Raw genomic sequence first — 17500 nt, forward strand, 5'->3', positions numbered from 1 at the left:
TCTTTAAAGAAATCTTGCACTTGCACAATCATTGTTTCAAAACACAATTTACTGTGAAATACCATTGAAACATAACTATAGATCACCCACACACAAGCAACCGATAGTTTCACTGTGTCATTGTTCGTACAATCATTAAATATTGTAGAACAAAATAGGTGATACAGGTTTCATTTATGGTACTACATGTACAGTAAATACATCTCTGTAAAAGTACTGCAGTAGTAGAGAGAATACAGGAGGTGATTACTGTACTTCTACATTGTCATCAACTCTGTGTTGTGGATTTGGCCACAGGTTCTCATCTACATCACAATGGATGTTTTCATTAACCAAACATCTTGGAAAAAACCTTTGGGCATGGTGAATCCAGGCCTGACACTGGTCTGCTGTGATGTCATTGCAGGCTGTTGCTGCCGTTGTCTTGGTCCGTGGCCTTGTCCTCTACCACGTTCCCCCACACCTCTCAAACGAGGCCCACCTCTCAGAAGTGGTGCCTGTCCTCTTACCATTCCTTTGACCAACACGTCTTCCTCGTCTTCCTCCCATCACTGCTTGACCTCCGTTGTGACCTGGATCACCTGCTGGCTCCATGTTACGTATCACTATGCTCTTGCAATTGGATCCCAATCAACTCTTCACTATAAAACTCATTCCACAATGTGCACTCAGTCCTCAGTAATGAGTTAGCAGAATTGGACAAGCAATTACAAGGGCCTGCATCTATACAGTGCAGTACTGTCAATACTTTAAATAGTCTGAAAAGGTGGTACAGTATTTGGGGCCATAGACACAGTGTCTGATGAAGCATTATGATAAAATATTAGGCTACATCCATGGATATTGTAGTCTAATTGGTTCATGCTCCGGGCTAATTGGTGACAATGAATCTCGCTATCTTGAAACGTTCATGATTTACAGTAAACATGGAAGATTTGTTGTCTGTTTCCATACAACTATGCATTAAGAGTAATGCAACAGTTACTTATCATTTTGAGCAGTTGAATCAATTGATAGTTAGATCATTGTAAGGAAATGAATAGACACTCATTTGAAATGTAATGTGTGAATTGCCTTTTGAAATAGCAGCACTTTGATGTTAAGTTGTGTCATATTGAACAGGTGATTTTTGTTTGATGAACAAATGAAAGTTTTATGTGGATTGTATCCAAGCAATTGAGAAAAGGGTTAGAGTTTTGAAAAATGTGCATTTTGATCATTAGTTGTGAGTTTTGTGTCTAGAGTTGTGAAAAATTACATCAAGGTTCTGAAAATAGTAATAAAGTGATTGTAAAAAACTGTATACTAACCCTAACAGTCTACTCTGAGAGTTAGTAGACTTGTAGCTGCAAATTAATGAGAATTAGCTGACATGTAGTTGACATATTGTTAAAGTTACTTTAGTTCGTAGAATGTCTAAAGTGAACTATCGAAATAAAGTGTAACCCTGTTTTAAACTGAATTGAGAATTAAGTAGGTAATATATTATTTATTTGTAAGTACTGAGTGAATTAAATATACAGTTCATATTACTATTATTAACTGAATGTGATATATAGACTATACTTTTAGTGAATTATAAAATAATCACTTTTTAGAGTGAGGCACAGTGATTTTAAAGTTATTGTTTATATTCAGCTTCTTCATCGATGGAAGGGGCTTAAAGTAGTTTTGGGAAGGATGAGAGGAGTCCTTCCTAATGGAGGTTACGTTCTTCACACACCTTGTGATATGAAAGTCTTCAGTGGCAGTAAGTTTGGCTCCAGTGAACATTGTGCTGTCTTCACACTGCAGGGTGTTCCTGTCAGATACTGAGCAGGTTTCATAGCAGATGGTGAAACACTGTCAATAACACATCTGCAGAAACATCTTTATCTGCTATCAGTATTATTGCTCATGAGCCTCACAATGTTGTCATCTGCAAACATTACAATGTTATCACTTTGGTGTTTTGCATTGCACTCGTGAATGAGCAGAATGCAAACAACAGTGTTTGTTCAACTAGATTAATGCTACAGAAGAACTAGATTGAAATTTTACGAAAAACAAAGAAACTCATGAAATACTGAAAAGACTGAACTTATTACAAACCAAGAGCTTTTCTCAGAAATATATATGTAAAAAAATTTTTTATCTCAGCCAAAGCAGGGGGCTGGACTGCACTGACAAAACTCTTTCAGTTACTTCAAGCTTTTTCAGCATTAGAGACAGAGAGAGAGAGGGAGGGAGAGAGAGAGAGAGAGAGAGAGAGAGAGAGAGAGAGAGTCACAATATTTACCATTTTCCGTCATCGTTTGAAGAGTCGCAAGAACTTTATTATATTGCTCAAGATCAAATCATAAGCCATTTTCTGTCATTATTTTTCTATTTGCAAGTCTTTGACTATGAGGCACATGTATCTGAGTCTGGGTGAGTCACATTTCAGTTCATTTTTAGGATTAGGAATAGAAACAGATGTCTGTAGGGTGAAACTCAAACTGTTCAAAAAAGAGAAACAGTAAAAATGAATGAGAGGAAACTATCACAGATAATAATATCTGAGAGAAAATAAGTGAAAGTCAAACAGGTTTGGATGAGGGTGAGTAAATGATTACAGAATGGTCTTTTTTGGGTAATGTGTAACTAACTTAATTATATTTGATTAATCAGATATTATTGGCAGGGACTCACACATGTTTAGACCCTGGAGAAATAAGAAATAGAATTATTCCTTTCTTTTATAATTCTTTCCATTTTGTCTCCTCAAACTGTTATTCCCATAAAAAATGGAATTTTAGCCATTATATAGAATAAATCAAATTAATTTTGGCTGCATGTTTTAAGATTAAGATAAATATTTACATTTACATTTACATTTAGTAATCTGGCAGACAATTTTATCCAAAGCAACTTACAAATGAGGACAGTACATTTTTTATATAATTATATAATAAATAAAAATAAAATTGATAGAATAGAAAAGAATAGAGTAAGCTAGTGTCAGAGGCCTTTTTAATAATAACATCTTGTAATAAACACATTTGCGTTAAGAACATAATACTATTTTCAGAAGATGCTAGAATAATCTGTACTGTTAAAATAGAAACACATCCACTGACCATCCATATGGCTGTAAGTTTTAGTGTTTCTGTATCAAGTTAGTTTGAGGCTGGATCCTCTTATTCAGATTTTTGGAAGTGAAGAGAACATTGTTTTCAGCAAACTCTCTGTAAAGTGATTCATCTTCATCTTTGACTCCTTGTCCTCTTTCATCATAATGGTCTCTGTTTGGGGTCAAGCTGTGCTCCCAACAACAGCACCATCATTTCAAACACAATGTAAATACAGTGACGTCCTGTAGTCTGAGACCACTAATGAAAATGCTGCTATTTTGCTTTTCTTTTTTGTATTACATTTCTACTTGAACTCTGAAAAGTCAGACTGACTATGTTTTTCTGAATGTCTTTGGTTTGACTTTTGACAATTCCTAAATCTATCTGTGAATCTAACCTGCATTGCAGATTTGCATAAAGAAAATCTCATATTATCAATGTGGTCTGGACTTTTGGATCTGTGCAACAAACTACACCAAAGACACTAAACCTGCAGTAACAGGCTCTTTATTTTCTGCTCATAGTTCTTCTGTTAGCACTGACAGAGAACATCCTGATGAATACAGTCTGCAGATCTGGAGAGAAAATGCGCAGAGGAAAGTGTGAAGGTATGAGTAAACAAGCTAACATATACAGTATGATACTCTGATGTCAGAGCTTAACAGGATTTGACTTGGGTTGTCCATGCCAACATTTATTCACACACACACACACACACACACACACACACACACACACACACACACACACACACAAATAATAATCAAGTTTTGTTGATATTGTTTTATATTACTGAATAGCTGGATATTCTATTGTAGATATAGGACACATTCATGAAACAGCACTTATTAATGAATCGTAAATTAAAATCAGGAAAAGGTGCTATGGTTATTCAGACTTTCTCTGTTATTGTTATAGATGAGAATGAGTGTGAGATTCAACCATCCATTTGTGAAAGAAATGCAGCATGCTTCAACACTGCTGGCAGCTACTTCTGTCAATGTCATGAAGGATTCACACCTCCTTCACCTCATAATTTCACACCTGCAGATGGGATTGTATGCCAAGGTAAAGAGAGCTTGATATGATGAATCTCACATGATCTCTGTGCAGCAGAGAAAACATCTGAATCTCTATTCATCTCATTTCAGACATCAATGAATGTTTGGTCGGCAGCGATGATTGTGGTCCTAATACAACATGTAATAATACTGTAGGAGGTTATAATTGCACATGTGCAACTGGCTACATTTCCAGCAATGGAAAAGATATATTCAATTCAGGAGTTCAGTGTATAGGTCAGATTTATTTATTTATGTATTTATTTATTTTATTTTTTTCCTTTGATTGCAGTCTAAGGTCAGAGTTTTCAGTTGACATGTTTTTGTTTATTATTTTTCCCTAAATTACAGACAGAGATGAATGCAATGATCCCAGTTTTTGTGGAAAACATGCATCATGTCATAACACTGCTGGAGGTTTCTACTGCATCTGTGAAGCTGGATTCAGACTAAAGTCAGGAAGAACTAACTTCACTGATACAAGTGAACTCTGTGAGAGTAAGTCCTTTAAAACCATTCAAGTTCACATTTTGACTAAGTAATTTTTCATTTGTTTTTAAAAAATGTACTGTATTATCTTTCGTCAAAATGATGATTTTAAGTAAAGATTATGTTCCATAAAGATATGTTTAAATTTTCTACTGTAAATATAGCAACACCTAATTTTTGATAAGTAATATGCATTGTTGAGAGTTTCATTTGGACAATTTTAAAGGTGATTTTCTCAGTATTTTGATTTTTTTTTTTTTTTTTTTGCACCCTCAGATTCCAGATTTTCAAATAGTTGTATCTCAGACAAATATTATCATATCATAGCAAAAAATATATCAATTGAAATCTTATTTATTCAGCTTTCATATGATTTAGAAATCTCAATTTCGAAAAATTGACCCTTAAGACTAGTTTTATGGTCCAGTGTCACATATATATTATATTTCATGCTTTCTCATAATTTATAGCACACAACGGTTGCTTGTGTTTGCACAACAAATGACTATCAGTTTGAGCAAAATAGGCAAAGTAAACCACAATAATCTCATAATAAGGATTAATAATTTCATTACACTGTTAAAATGGTGACCTGCAATCGTTGCTTGCACTAGATGATCTGAACCGTGCCTGAGCGTTTGTGTTTGACCACCAAAGTCAGTTTGTTTGACTAGTGTGATCACTTCATGCTGAACTGTGCCCTGGCCTGCTTGAAGAGGTGGCTCATGGTTCGACTGGGCTTCAGGTTAAAATGAGAAAGGACCAGCTATTGACGAAATCATACTGATGTCATACTGTGACCCCATGTTTAACGAAGTTATGGGTACAATAAATTAGGAAAATATGTGACCCTGTACCACAAAACAAGTCATAAGGGTCAATTTTAATAAGGATCAAGCTGAATAAATAAGCTTTCCATTCCATGCATATTACTAATCAAAAATTACGTTTTTATATATTTACTGTAGGAAATTTACTAAATATTTTCATGGAACATGATCTTCACTTAATATTCCAATAATCTTTGGCATAGAGAAAAGTAAATCATTTTGACCCATACAATGTTGGCTATTGCTTCAAATATACCTGTGCTATTTATGACATATGAGATACAGACTTTATTTATTTATATTTTTTGAGACATCACATCGCTATTCAGTGTCATTGAAAATACATTTCAGAGAAAGTTTTCAACATTGTTTTTCTTTTCCAATGGCCAAATAGTATTTTAAATTGTTTTAAACAAATCAAATTTATGCAATTTCACCTAAAAGGTAATCATATATTTTACAATGTTTATATAATTTTATGGAAAGAGATAGGCCTATTTTTTTTTCAGCATAAATAACTGTCTGACTCATTGCGTCAATAACAAAACATTTAAAAAATATAATGCACATATCTTACAGTTTCCTTTAAATCTTTTAAATACAATGGTGTTCGTCATAATATTGAGAAGAGCATGAAAGAAGTTATCATCAGGCTTCTGTCTGTGTCTGACACCTGTGAACAGAGGTTAAACATTGAGGTCATCAGACCTGTTCAAACCACACATTTACAAACTGCACATATCCATCCCATACATTCCATACATCAGGTCCCGAACATTAAATGTAATGAGAGTGCAGGCCAGCTGGGAGAGGAGAGGGAGGGAAGTCATGCTCTGTACAAGACTACAGTGCCTAGTGTGAGTCCGCCCCTAAAGAGCTGTTTCTACCTGATTAAATCCTGATTAAATAGGGAAGATTGCTATTTTTGTATTATTTATGTAAGGTTTTTAAACAGCTTTGTAATGTTTGTACTACTGCTGTTCTAAACTAACAGTATTGGTAATTACCCCAAAAAGCTATTTTTAAAGGTATAATATAATCATTGATGTTATCTGTGAAAGGCAGAAAAAATTGTCAGATGCTTTATATTGTTTTTGAGCCTGTCCTTCAAAAAAAATAAAAAAATAAAACACCATTTGGGTAGTTTGTGCAAGCACATTATGACCTATATTTACGTTTTAAACTATGGTTTTAAAGTTAAGCGCCCTCTAGCGAGTGAATAAATAATGACAGTATCGTGTTGTGTCTGTCGTCATGAAATGATGTATAACGTCATTACAAATCAAAATGATCGTTTATTTAAATGGAATGTGTGGACAGTAATCTGTACATATTTTATGAGGTGGCTTATTTGCTCAAATGACCACACCTAACCCCGCCCCTAAACCTAGCCTCACAGAAAACATGCAAAGTTATGATTTATAGAGCAAATACCATAGACTGTATAAAACATGGACGTAGTGTCCGAGATGTCACCCATAGACTCCTGAAGAGCGTTTTTGAAGCTCAAAGTGTGCAGAGCGGCCCTTTGCCAACTTGGCAACGCGTCACCGAATGACTGTCCCGGACAATCGGAAATGGGCAAAAAGGCGGGAACTGGTTGCTGTTATAAAAAAATTAATACCCTCCACCCCCTCACAGTTGTCATGAAGGGCATGATTAGCTATATAGACCAATCTCATTTTTTTGCACCAGGCTGTAAATATGTTTTTTCCTGCTGTAAAGTTGGGCATTTTAACATGGGGAGTCAATGCGACTGACTCCCTTTGCAGACAGCCTCAAGCGGCCAGTCGATGAATTACAGTTTTAATCACTTCCTTAAACTAAATGGATTATAAAATAATTGTTAGTTGCAGCCCTAGGATACATTAATGTATTTAGGTTGATCCATTGAAATTAGGTAAGATTTATAATTTATTTTTTTCATAGTGAAATTATTGTCTCTTGTTTAATGAGCTTTTGTCAAAACACTTTCAATCTGTGCTGCTGGTCTGAATATCAGATGTGATATCCTAATCTATACTTTTTTCTCACGTGATATTGATATTATGTTTGTTTTATTTTTCAGAGCTTAAGTGTGACAGATTTTTAAGTGAGAAAGACACATCCCAGGTACTGCATAACTTACTGATAAAGAATATTACAGCAACACATTATGACCTGAACTCTCTTTTTTTCTGTGCTGTCTGTGTAGACATCTCCAGAGCTCACAAAACTCGTCTCTTTGATGACCGACAGCTGTCTGATAATCAATCAGAGTGAGTCTGTGAACAATAATACACAAGCGCATGGAGAAAAACTTTTGAAGGTGACACTTTGTATATCAGTTTTATTATTATTTTTAATTTTTTCAAAAATAAAACTGTGTTAGACTGTGTATATGTTATGAGTGAGACAAGGCCAAGTGTGGTGGGAGTAGAGTTAGACAGGTGACTCTTTATCAATATGTTAAAAAATGCTAGCAAATTGTGCCAACTCATGATAGCAACATGCTAAAACATGGTAGCAATGTGCTAAATCATCTTAACGACATGCTGACCCCTGTTGAAAGAAAAAAAAAGCAAGGGTTAAATAATTACAAATGTATATTTACAAATGTATTACATGATTTAGTATATATGTTTAAATCCTACTTAAAGGTGCAGTGTACATTTTAGAGGCATCTAGTGGTGAGGTTGTGAATTACAACCAATGTCTCAGTCCCCAGCTCACCCCTCCCTTTAGAGAAGCAAGCTGAACAGGTACACATGGACAGATGTCGTCGGTAAAGACAGCAGAGGGCAATGAGATTTCTTTACAAAGGTAAATCAAGGAATTATATTTACTTAATTTTTCAATACATCGATGGTATTGCAAATGTTAATGCAATTGTACATCATTGTGTCAGTGTTTTATTTACATGAAACAACAAAGTTACGAAGCGCGCTCTGTAGAGACGTTTTTCCCTTTAGGGCTACTGTCGAAACATAGTGGTGACTTCCACTGGGCCTTTTAAACAATGGAGTCAATGTGAATGAGAGGATGAGACTGTCACTGCTGTATGGAGTAGATAGAAATAGCTCAATCTTAAGTAATAGAAACATAATGTTTCATTAAGTAAGTTCTTTATACACCTCTGAAAACTATATATATACTATAACTATAATATATTGCATTTCTGTAAACAGATTGCTGTGAATATGACACATTGCACCTTTAAGTATTAAGTTTTAATTGCACATAACATCAACTAGGGGTCAATTCACACTTAAAGAAATTATTACCATAGCAAGTACTCTTTTAAAAGTAGCCTACAGTTTGCTTGAGTGTAGTTCTTTTTCACAAAGGTAAGTTAAATCATGTGGTCAAGTGTCTTGCAGACATACACAGAGCTCAAATGAGTGTTTTAAACGTCCTCTTGATCCACAAATCTCTCTCATTTCACCCACCACAATACAGGGATTTCTGAGTGATCTAGATGATCTGAATCACGGTGGATTCAGTGGTGATAATGATATGATCTCAGCATTGTTTAGGATTGTGGTAAACATACTAAAACTGATCGGACATCTGCTGTCAGCAAGTCGAACCAGGAAAATAAGTGCTAAAGCTGGTAAGAAATACGTCACTAAACATTACACCACAAGTACCATCTTCAGCAGCATCTGCTTCAATTAATTTATTCTTACATTTGTAATGTGGTTTCTGCCCTCCAGAAGTGGAGCTGTTAGTAAAGAGGGGCAATTCTCCACCTGAGGGTGATTTCAGGATGAATATCAGTGGAGCACAGTTAACCTCCCACTGGGACACAGCAACAGGAAATACATACCACGGTACACATTATTATAAATACATTCAAGTTCAATTAAAGTTGAGCTTTATTGTCATTCAGCTACATGTGTGGACATACAGTGGAATTAAATGTTGTGTTTCACAGGACCACGGTCCTACATAAATACAGACATACAACAATGAAGTAAAACAGTATAAACCTATACACAACTAACAACTATTTATTATTATTATTTTAATTGTACAGTATAAAATGATTTTTACTGTCTTTGTGCATCAACCAGGCTTCACGACTGCAGCTCTGCTCAGCTACAAAGGTCTGGATGAATCACTCAACTGCTGTTTTGACCATTTAGAGACACAGAAAAAGCAAACTTATAAGATTAATTCAAAAGTAGTAACTGCCACTTTTATTAACACCGAGACAACCAACCTAAAGAAACCAATAAAACTCACATTTTCTCACTTGAAGGTATGGAATAATTTGTTCTCAATGCACCACATATAATGTGTTTCACCATAATGATACACTATCAGTTAACAATTCTGCATTACATTTCCTTCCAGAAAAAGAATGAGAAGCATATGTGTGTGTTTTGGGATCCTGAGCTGGACGGGGGCGCGTGGTCAACACTTGGCTGCTCTACAGTGAGCTCCAGAGCCGATCAGACCGTCTGCTTCTGTAATAAACTCGGCAGTTTTGCTGTGCTGACGGTTCTCTGTGACACTGGGGTCTGTAGGCCTACTCTTAACTTTTGTACGCTTGACAGCAAACCTTGAGCTAAATGAACATCTCTTTTCCACCCTCAATAACTGAGGTGCCCTTAAACAAAGACATCCAACCCCCAGTTTTAAATGGCTACTGAACCACTGCTGTGTGTGAATGGGTTAAATGCAGAAGACAAACTCAGAGTATCGTAGGATATAAGGATCTTCAAATTCAAACTGTGTGTGTTTGTTCATTTCAATGCTTATATTGTCACAGTTGTTGTGAAGTAATTTTCCATTGCTATTAATAACATTTGTCGGATTTGTGTTTGTCATGTAAAGCCTGAGCATTGAAACATATGTAACTAAAATTATTCAATAAACTTTTTATCAACATTACTTTGTCTCCTGCTTCTGTTCTTCATTAGATTTAGTCGACTTCTGGGCTGATAGAAGACTGACAAGACTTGCTGACTAGTGTTTCTGTTACCAAAAGTAAGACTTGTCTTTGCCTTGACTAGCTGCTAGTTGGCCAAACTAGCTCTTAAAGTGCCCCTATTATGCCATTTTAAGGTTGCTAATATTGTTTTATGAGTCTCTTAATGCATGCAAGCTCAAAAAATATGTTAGTTTTCTCAAAAATAGATTTATTTCACCTAACTTCTTAATGATTCATGAAGGACTCCTACACAATAGTTCAAAGAATCAGTCTCTCCCAACCCCTCCTTTCCATGAGCCCTCACTGCTGTGATTGGCTAGATGACATCCAGAGGTTGGCTCCGGACTGGTCTAACACGTACAGCGCATTTCAGAAACGAAATACCCATTGGGAAAAGATGGTATGGATTATACGCTTGATGAAACCGTTGAACTGGCTGATCGACAAGAGACTGATTTACAAGCAGGACTTGAGCAGGAAGTTTCAGTGGTAGGTGTCAAGTGTTGACAAGTTTGTGGTAATTAAAAGATGTGATAAAGCAAATGTACTCTCACAGCGTAGGACACAGCGTCCTCTCAAGATGATGATAACCACATGGAAAATGTACTGTGTTTGTGGGCGGGCAAGTTGGTAATGAAGAAAGTGTGCAGCTAGACATTATTCATATGTGTTACTTTGTGACATAAAGCCATAACAGCATCAGATTCAAATTTCTGATGACTCGTTTCTTTTTTTTCCTTTTTTTTTTTTTTGACATACATGTGCAAAAATAATGTTTTGAATATGGTATATTTTTCTTACAAAATCGATTCACTACAGAAGTCCTTTGTTCATCCCCCAGAGCCATGTGAGACACTTTTTTTTTTTTTTAATGGATGCGCTTTTCATTAAACTTCTCAAGGACCGATTCAGTGCAACACCCACTGAGTGCCATCAAACTGCTTCAAAGATCAAAGACACTTTTGAAGACAACTCTGACTGGATTCGTATTCATCTATTGTGTGACATCCAGACAATGTGAGAGTGTTTACTTGACATGTTTTTGTTTATTATCTGTCCCTGAATTACAGACAGAGATGAATGCAATGATCCCAGTTCTTGTGAAAAGTATTCAACATCTTGTTACACTCCTGTGAGTTATTGCATCTGTGCTGCAGGAGAAACTAACTCGACTGACACAAATAACCTCTGTAAGCCCTAGGGATATTTTGTCTTTAGAAGTAGCACATTATATTTGTGGATGTGTTGTTGTAGACTTTATATTGCTGTTTTTGTATATTTTATCCTCTTTGAATTCCCTTTCTTCCTGTTGTTTCTCATACTTTCACGACCAGGTACCCAATGACTGATGTTTAGTGCTTCTTACCAGTAGATGGCGCTATGATGTCTAATATCTTATCCTGTATAAGAGAAAAGAAACAAAATTGTTGTATGCAACTGTAACTGTTTAAAAGCTAAATTAAATATATCATAATAAAAAAAAAAAAATACTGCAGATGAAAGTCTTGGTAAGAATGTTTTAATAACAAAAATGAGACACTAAAATAAGTTTCGCCACACCCACCCACTTTTAGTCATTATCTTTAACAAGAATGTTAACAAAGCCAAATATTATCGTTGAGATTACTTTTATACATAACAAATTAATTTTGTTGCAGTTTGTTGCTGCCGTGTGTCTCGAGTTTGAGCTCGAGATGATGACTTTTGTTCTATCCACTTAAATGATAGAAGTACTTGCACTGTCCAGTCTCTTAAGACTGTGTCTGCTCCCCCAATAGTGAGGTCAAAATATAAATTTAATGTAGGATCTAGAAAAAAATCGTGCTTAAACCAGAAAAATTTCAAATAAATGAACAAAAACATTTTTTTTTATTTGGGCTTGTAAACATTATAAACATTAAACAAAACTCACAAGCAAAGCAGTTATTGTAAATGCAATTATCACAGAATATAGTTTTGATGTACTTTGCTTGACGGAAACCTGACAAAAACCAAATGACTACATTGGTGTGAATGAGTCGACTCCACCAAACTACTGTTATAAGCATGAGCCCCGTCCGACTGGTCGTGTAGGAGGTGTTGCAGCAATATAAAGTGATGTTCTCAATGTTACCCAGAAAATAGGATACAGATTTAACTCATTTGAAATACTTCTGCTTACACTGTCAGATACGCAAAAGAAATCTATTGTATCTCTTGCTCTGGCTACTTTGTATTGACCACCAGGGCCGTATACAGAATTCCTAAAAGAATTTGCAGATTTCCCTTTCAGACCTTCTGGTTACAGTTGATAAGGCGCTAATCATGGGAGATTTTAATATTCATGTTGATAATACAAATGATGCATTAGGACTTGTATTTACTGACCTAATAAACTCCATTGGCGCAAAAGCAAAACGTCACTGGGCCCACTCATCGTTTTAATCACACACTAGATTTAATTATATCGCATGGAATCGATCTTACTGCTATAGATATTGTACCTCAAAGTGATGATGTTACAGACCATTTCCTTGTATCATGCATGCTGCGTATAACTGATAATAACTATATGCCTCAGCGTTACCGTCTGGGCAGAACTATTGTTCCAGCCACCAAAGACAGATTCGCAAATAACCTTCCTGATCTATCTCAACTGCTATTTGTATGCAAAAATACACATGAACTAGACGAAATGACTGGCTTACAGAAAGGTTACAGAATAAAAAGTTACTGTGCCATGGTGTAACAGTAATACTTACTCTCTCAAGAAAGAAACTCATAGTCTTGAACGCAAATGGAGAAAAACTAACTTGGAAGTTTTTAGAATTGCATTGAAAAACAGTATGTCCAGCCATAGACAGGCACTAAAAACTAACAGGGCCGAGCTTATTTTTATTTAGCACAGTGGCTAAATTAACAAATAACCAGACGCCACCTGATTCAAATATTCCATCAACGTTTAATAGTAATGACTTTATGAATTTCTTTACTGATAAAATAGATAACATCATCGCACCCAAAGATAAACTGCAGAGCTTTACAAATATAGGACAGGAAGAGCTAAATAAACTTATCACTGCATCTAAACCAACAACATGTTCATTAGATCCTGTACCCACTATATTACTGAAAGAGCTGTTACCTGTAGCCGAAGAACCGCTTCTCAACAGTATTAATTTGTCATCTTTAGGTCACGTCCCAAAACCATTCAAGCTGGCAGTTATTTAATCGTCTTATGAAACCTCAAATGGAAACACAAATCTTCATTTATGTCTAAAATGTTATTAAAAGTTGTGTCTGCTCAATTGAGCTCCTTCTTGCAAAAAAAAAAAAAGAGCTGTATGAAGAATTTCAGTCAGGTTTCAGGCCCCACCATAGCACAGAAACTGCACTTGTTAAAATTAAAAATGACCTCCTTCTTGCATCAAAGCTGCAGCTCATTTCTAGTTTAACTTGATCTTAGTGCTGTGTTCGACACCATAGATCATGACATACTCATAGATCGATTACAAAACTATACAGGTATTCAAGGAGATGTTTAAGATGGTTTAGATCTTATTTGTCCGATTGCTACCATTTTTTTTTTATTTAAATGAGAAGAAACTTCTAAATTATTTAAGCTAACATAGTGTGTTAAAAATGTAAAAGATTGGATGACCAATAATTTTATCCTATTAAATTCAGATAAGACAGATATATTAATTATTGACCCAAAAAACATACACAACACAATCTCGTAGATTACATGCGACTAGATGGATGTACTGTTACTTCCTCTTCCTCTAGTCAAAAATCTGGCTGTTATATTAGACAGCAACTTTTGAAAATCATATTTCCCATGTTACAAAAACAGCTTTCTTCCATCTTTCCAAGTAGTTTTTTTTTTTTTTTTTAAACCGAACACACGGCTCGTGCTCGGACCGCGGTTCAATTTAAATTTGACAAAGCATCTGTAAAATGGTTTGCTATAAATAGCACGTTAAACAAACTGGGTTCAACTAATATATGTTTCTGTTGATGGATGCGCATTCTGGATTCCCAGACATTACAACAATAGAGATGAGGGGGAAAAAAACTAGAAACAAAAAAACCCTGGATTCACTCTTGATCAATGTGAATTACTGCTGGAATATGTATGATTATTCCATAATCACCCGGGTGCTGATAGCGAGCGAGCACAGATGAGATCTGAACAGCACACGTTAATATGTGTTTAAACTTAACTCATTTAAGCTTTGTCAGTTTAAACATTTAAGAGCCAAAGGACGCGAGCTCGCGCGCGCAGTGAGAAGAATTGTGCATGTGCTCCGCGCAAACCCGCGCCTCAGAACGCGCAAATATTAAGATCTCTCTGAAGTAGCTATTGCGTTTAAACGGACAAATTCACACAAAAAATTATGTCAAAATGCCCGTCTTGGTAAATATTCTACAGCAGACATAGCCGGCTGGACGTATGCCTGTTGTATCAGTGGATCATTCTCATAAAGTGACAGTCTTTATATGAATTGAACAGCAACAACAAATAAATCACTCACTGTTCTTGATTTAAAAAGCTTTTATAACTTTAATAAAGAACAATCTTTAATTTATACAGTCCAATATGCAATGCTGTTTTACATTTGATTACTTTATTCAATTTCTGTACCTAAAAACTAATGCTAGACCTGCCCCTCCCCCCCAAAAAAAATGTAAATCACTGTTTATATCTTTACTCTATTGTATTTATTTGTGCTGTTGCTTGTAGTAGAATTTTTTTATTTTTTTATTAGAAAAGTATAGTTTTTCCATAAACATAGCACATACCGAAGTGTACCGAAAACGTGACTCTAAGACCGTGAAACAAACTGAACCGTGAACAAGTTTAACTGTGCCACCCCTAGTTTCTTTGTATTTATTTTAAATGTAATATTTATTGTTAATATTGGGCTTGCAGATCATGTGGGTACTAGGGTACTCTTTGCTGTGTGTGGATGATCATGTCGGTCAGCCACCACCGAAGACCAATTCTGACCCAGGAAAAACCCTGAGTTCTGTCAGTGGGATATAATATTATACCCGAAGACAAAAGTGCTAGAAACAACAGATACTGTTAGGGCCTCCCCGCTGGAGATTCTGCAATCTACAAGAAGTTCGTGAGGAATGCTATTCCTTTGTTTTTCTAATGGTATGGACTATTTGGTACACACCTTTATAGACACAGTTATATTATTTCTTTCACAGAAGATACTGCTTTACCATCGGTCACTGTAGCCCTGCAATTAGTGAAAGCTTACTCCAATTCATCAGTTATTTTTCTGCTGGATCTCTCTGCTACTTTAAAACTGTAAATTATCAGATTCTCATGTCTGCCATCACTGGATCTGCACTCCACTGGTTTGAATTTTACTTCACTGGTAGGTCTTTAAGGGTTTGCTTGGGAGGAGAGGCATCCAAAGAGCATCAACTGGCCGCAGGGTATCCTCTGGGATCAGATCTTGGAGCTCTTCTCTTCTCCATATACATGACAACATCTCTGGGACCCATCATACAGGCACATGGCTTCTCCTACAATTGCTATGCTGATGACACACAGGTCTATCTCTCATTTCAACCAGATGATCCATCTGTAGTAGCACAGATCTCAGGCTGTCTGGCGGACATCTCTGCATGGATGAAAGATCATCACCTACAGCTCAACCTGGCAAAGTCTGAGCTTCCCTGCCACTCCAACTCTACAGTGAGATTTCATCATCCTGCTAGGTTCATCAAACATTATTCTTTGGTGATTGGCTGACCTTCAAGGACGATATTGAAAAGACAGCTCGATCATGCAGGTTTGCATTGCACAACATCAGAAGGATCAGGCCCTTCCAAACAGAACTTCTTGGCCCAGGCCCTTTTTATTTTCTAGGCTGGACTACTGCAATGCTCTTCTGGCTAGACTTCCATCATGGTAGGTTTATTTTTATTTGTAGAAAAAAAAGACCAAAGGGACAATACATATTGAACGATGAGCAATTAAACATTGAAGTAATATTGCAGTGGCACGACTGGTCTTCAACACGCCCAAAAGGGCCTATATTACACCTCTCTTTATGTCCTTGCACTGGCTACCGGTTGCATCTCACATAAAGTTCATGACATTTATGTTTGCATATAAAACAGCCACAGACTTATCACCCGCCTACTTCCTCCTCACTCTTACAAATATACATCCCCTCCAGAATCTGTAAGTAAGCGATGCCTTGTGGTAACAACACAGAGGCATTTTTGTTGCCCTTTCCTGGCTGGTAAAATAATCTTCCCACAATCGAAGTAATTAACAGAACACCCGACACAATGTCTAACAAGAACTCTAATTTAATCCCATTCCCAACCAATTTGACATAAAAACTGCGATCCGAACCACACACGCATTAAATCTTCTACCTGAGGTAGACAAAACTCACTTAGATTAAAGATTAAATACAGAAAGCAAGCGAAGAGCGCTCCCTTTAACCCTCATGTGGTGTTCGGGTCAATTTGACCCGGAGAAGATTTTCTAAAACTAAACTAAAACTAAAAAAAATTTGGGAAATTTTATTACTTTTTTGTGGGGGTTTGTTACCTTGTTACACTTGTGGTGTTCCCGGTCAAATATGACCGGCCTATAAAAAATAGCTTATAAATCACTCATTATACCATATTTTCACCCAATCTTGGATTCAATCTTTTTGTCAACTTGTTCTCTTTCAATTAGGACTGGTTTTATATTTCTGTTTGCATCTGATTAATCATGGGCCTCATTTATCTGAGAGTAGGCATCTCATTTTTTGAGTAAAAAACTAATAATTTATGAGTAAATTTGGAAATATGAAAAAAAATTATGAAAAAAAAGGCTACTGTTGATCAAACTAGTCTACTCTAATGTTTCACCAGGAATTTTGTTTTGAAACTTTTGTTTTGTAAAAAAATATGGCACATAGTCACACTTGTGGTGTTCCCGGTCAAAAATGACCGGCCTGTAAAAAATAGCTTAGAAATCACTCATTATACCATATTTTCACCCAATCTTGGATTCAATCTTTTTGTCAACTTGTTCTCTTTCAATTAGGACTGGTTTTATATTTCTGTTTGCATCTGATTAATCGTGGGCCTCATTTATCTGAG

At 35.9% G+C, this 17500-nt stretch overlaps 1 protein-coding gene across 1 annotated transcript; it reads left to right on the forward strand.

The window, feature by feature from the left end:
- The first annotated feature begins 2239 nt into the window (after nucleotides 1-2239).
- LOC113075595 (adhesion G protein-coupled receptor E1-like) lies at nucleotides 2240-10350 on the forward strand. The gene is made up of 11 exons (XM_026248274.1): nucleotides 2240-2409; nucleotides 3617-3700; nucleotides 4011-4160; nucleotides 4244-4390; nucleotides 4505-4651; nucleotides 7541-7584; nucleotides 7667-7780; nucleotides 8911-9064; nucleotides 9168-9284; nucleotides 9528-9715; nucleotides 9811-10350. Exons 1-11 carry the CDS (start codon nucleotides 2385-2387, stop codon nucleotides 10021-10023), a joined length of 1383 nt encoding a protein of 460 aa, XP_026104059.1. The 5' UTR covers nucleotides 2240-2384; the 3' UTR covers nucleotides 10024-10350.
- The last annotated feature ends 7150 nt before the right edge of the window (nucleotides 10351-17500 follow it).

Source organism: Carassius auratus, unplaced genomic scaffold (assembly GCF_003368295.1).
Source record: "Carassius auratus strain Wakin unplaced genomic scaffold, ASM336829v1 scaf_tig00017222, whole genome shotgun sequence".
Lineage (NCBI taxonomy): Eukaryota > Metazoa > Chordata > Actinopteri > Cypriniformes > Cyprinidae > Carassius > Carassius auratus.

Bases quoted from the DNA above. Each gene is read 5' to 3' on its own strand.
- LOC113075595 (XM_026248274.1), top strand. From the start codon at position 2,385: ATGAGGCACATGTATCTGAGTCTGG. The intron at 4,652-7,540 runs GTAAGTCCTTTA...TTTATTTTTCAG, and splicing joins TACAAGTGAACTCTGTGAGA to AGCTTAAGTGTGACAGATTT. The intron at 7,781-8,910 runs GTGACACTTTGT...ACCACAATACAG, and splicing joins ATGGAGAAAAACTTTTGAAG to GGATTTCTGAGTGATCTAGA.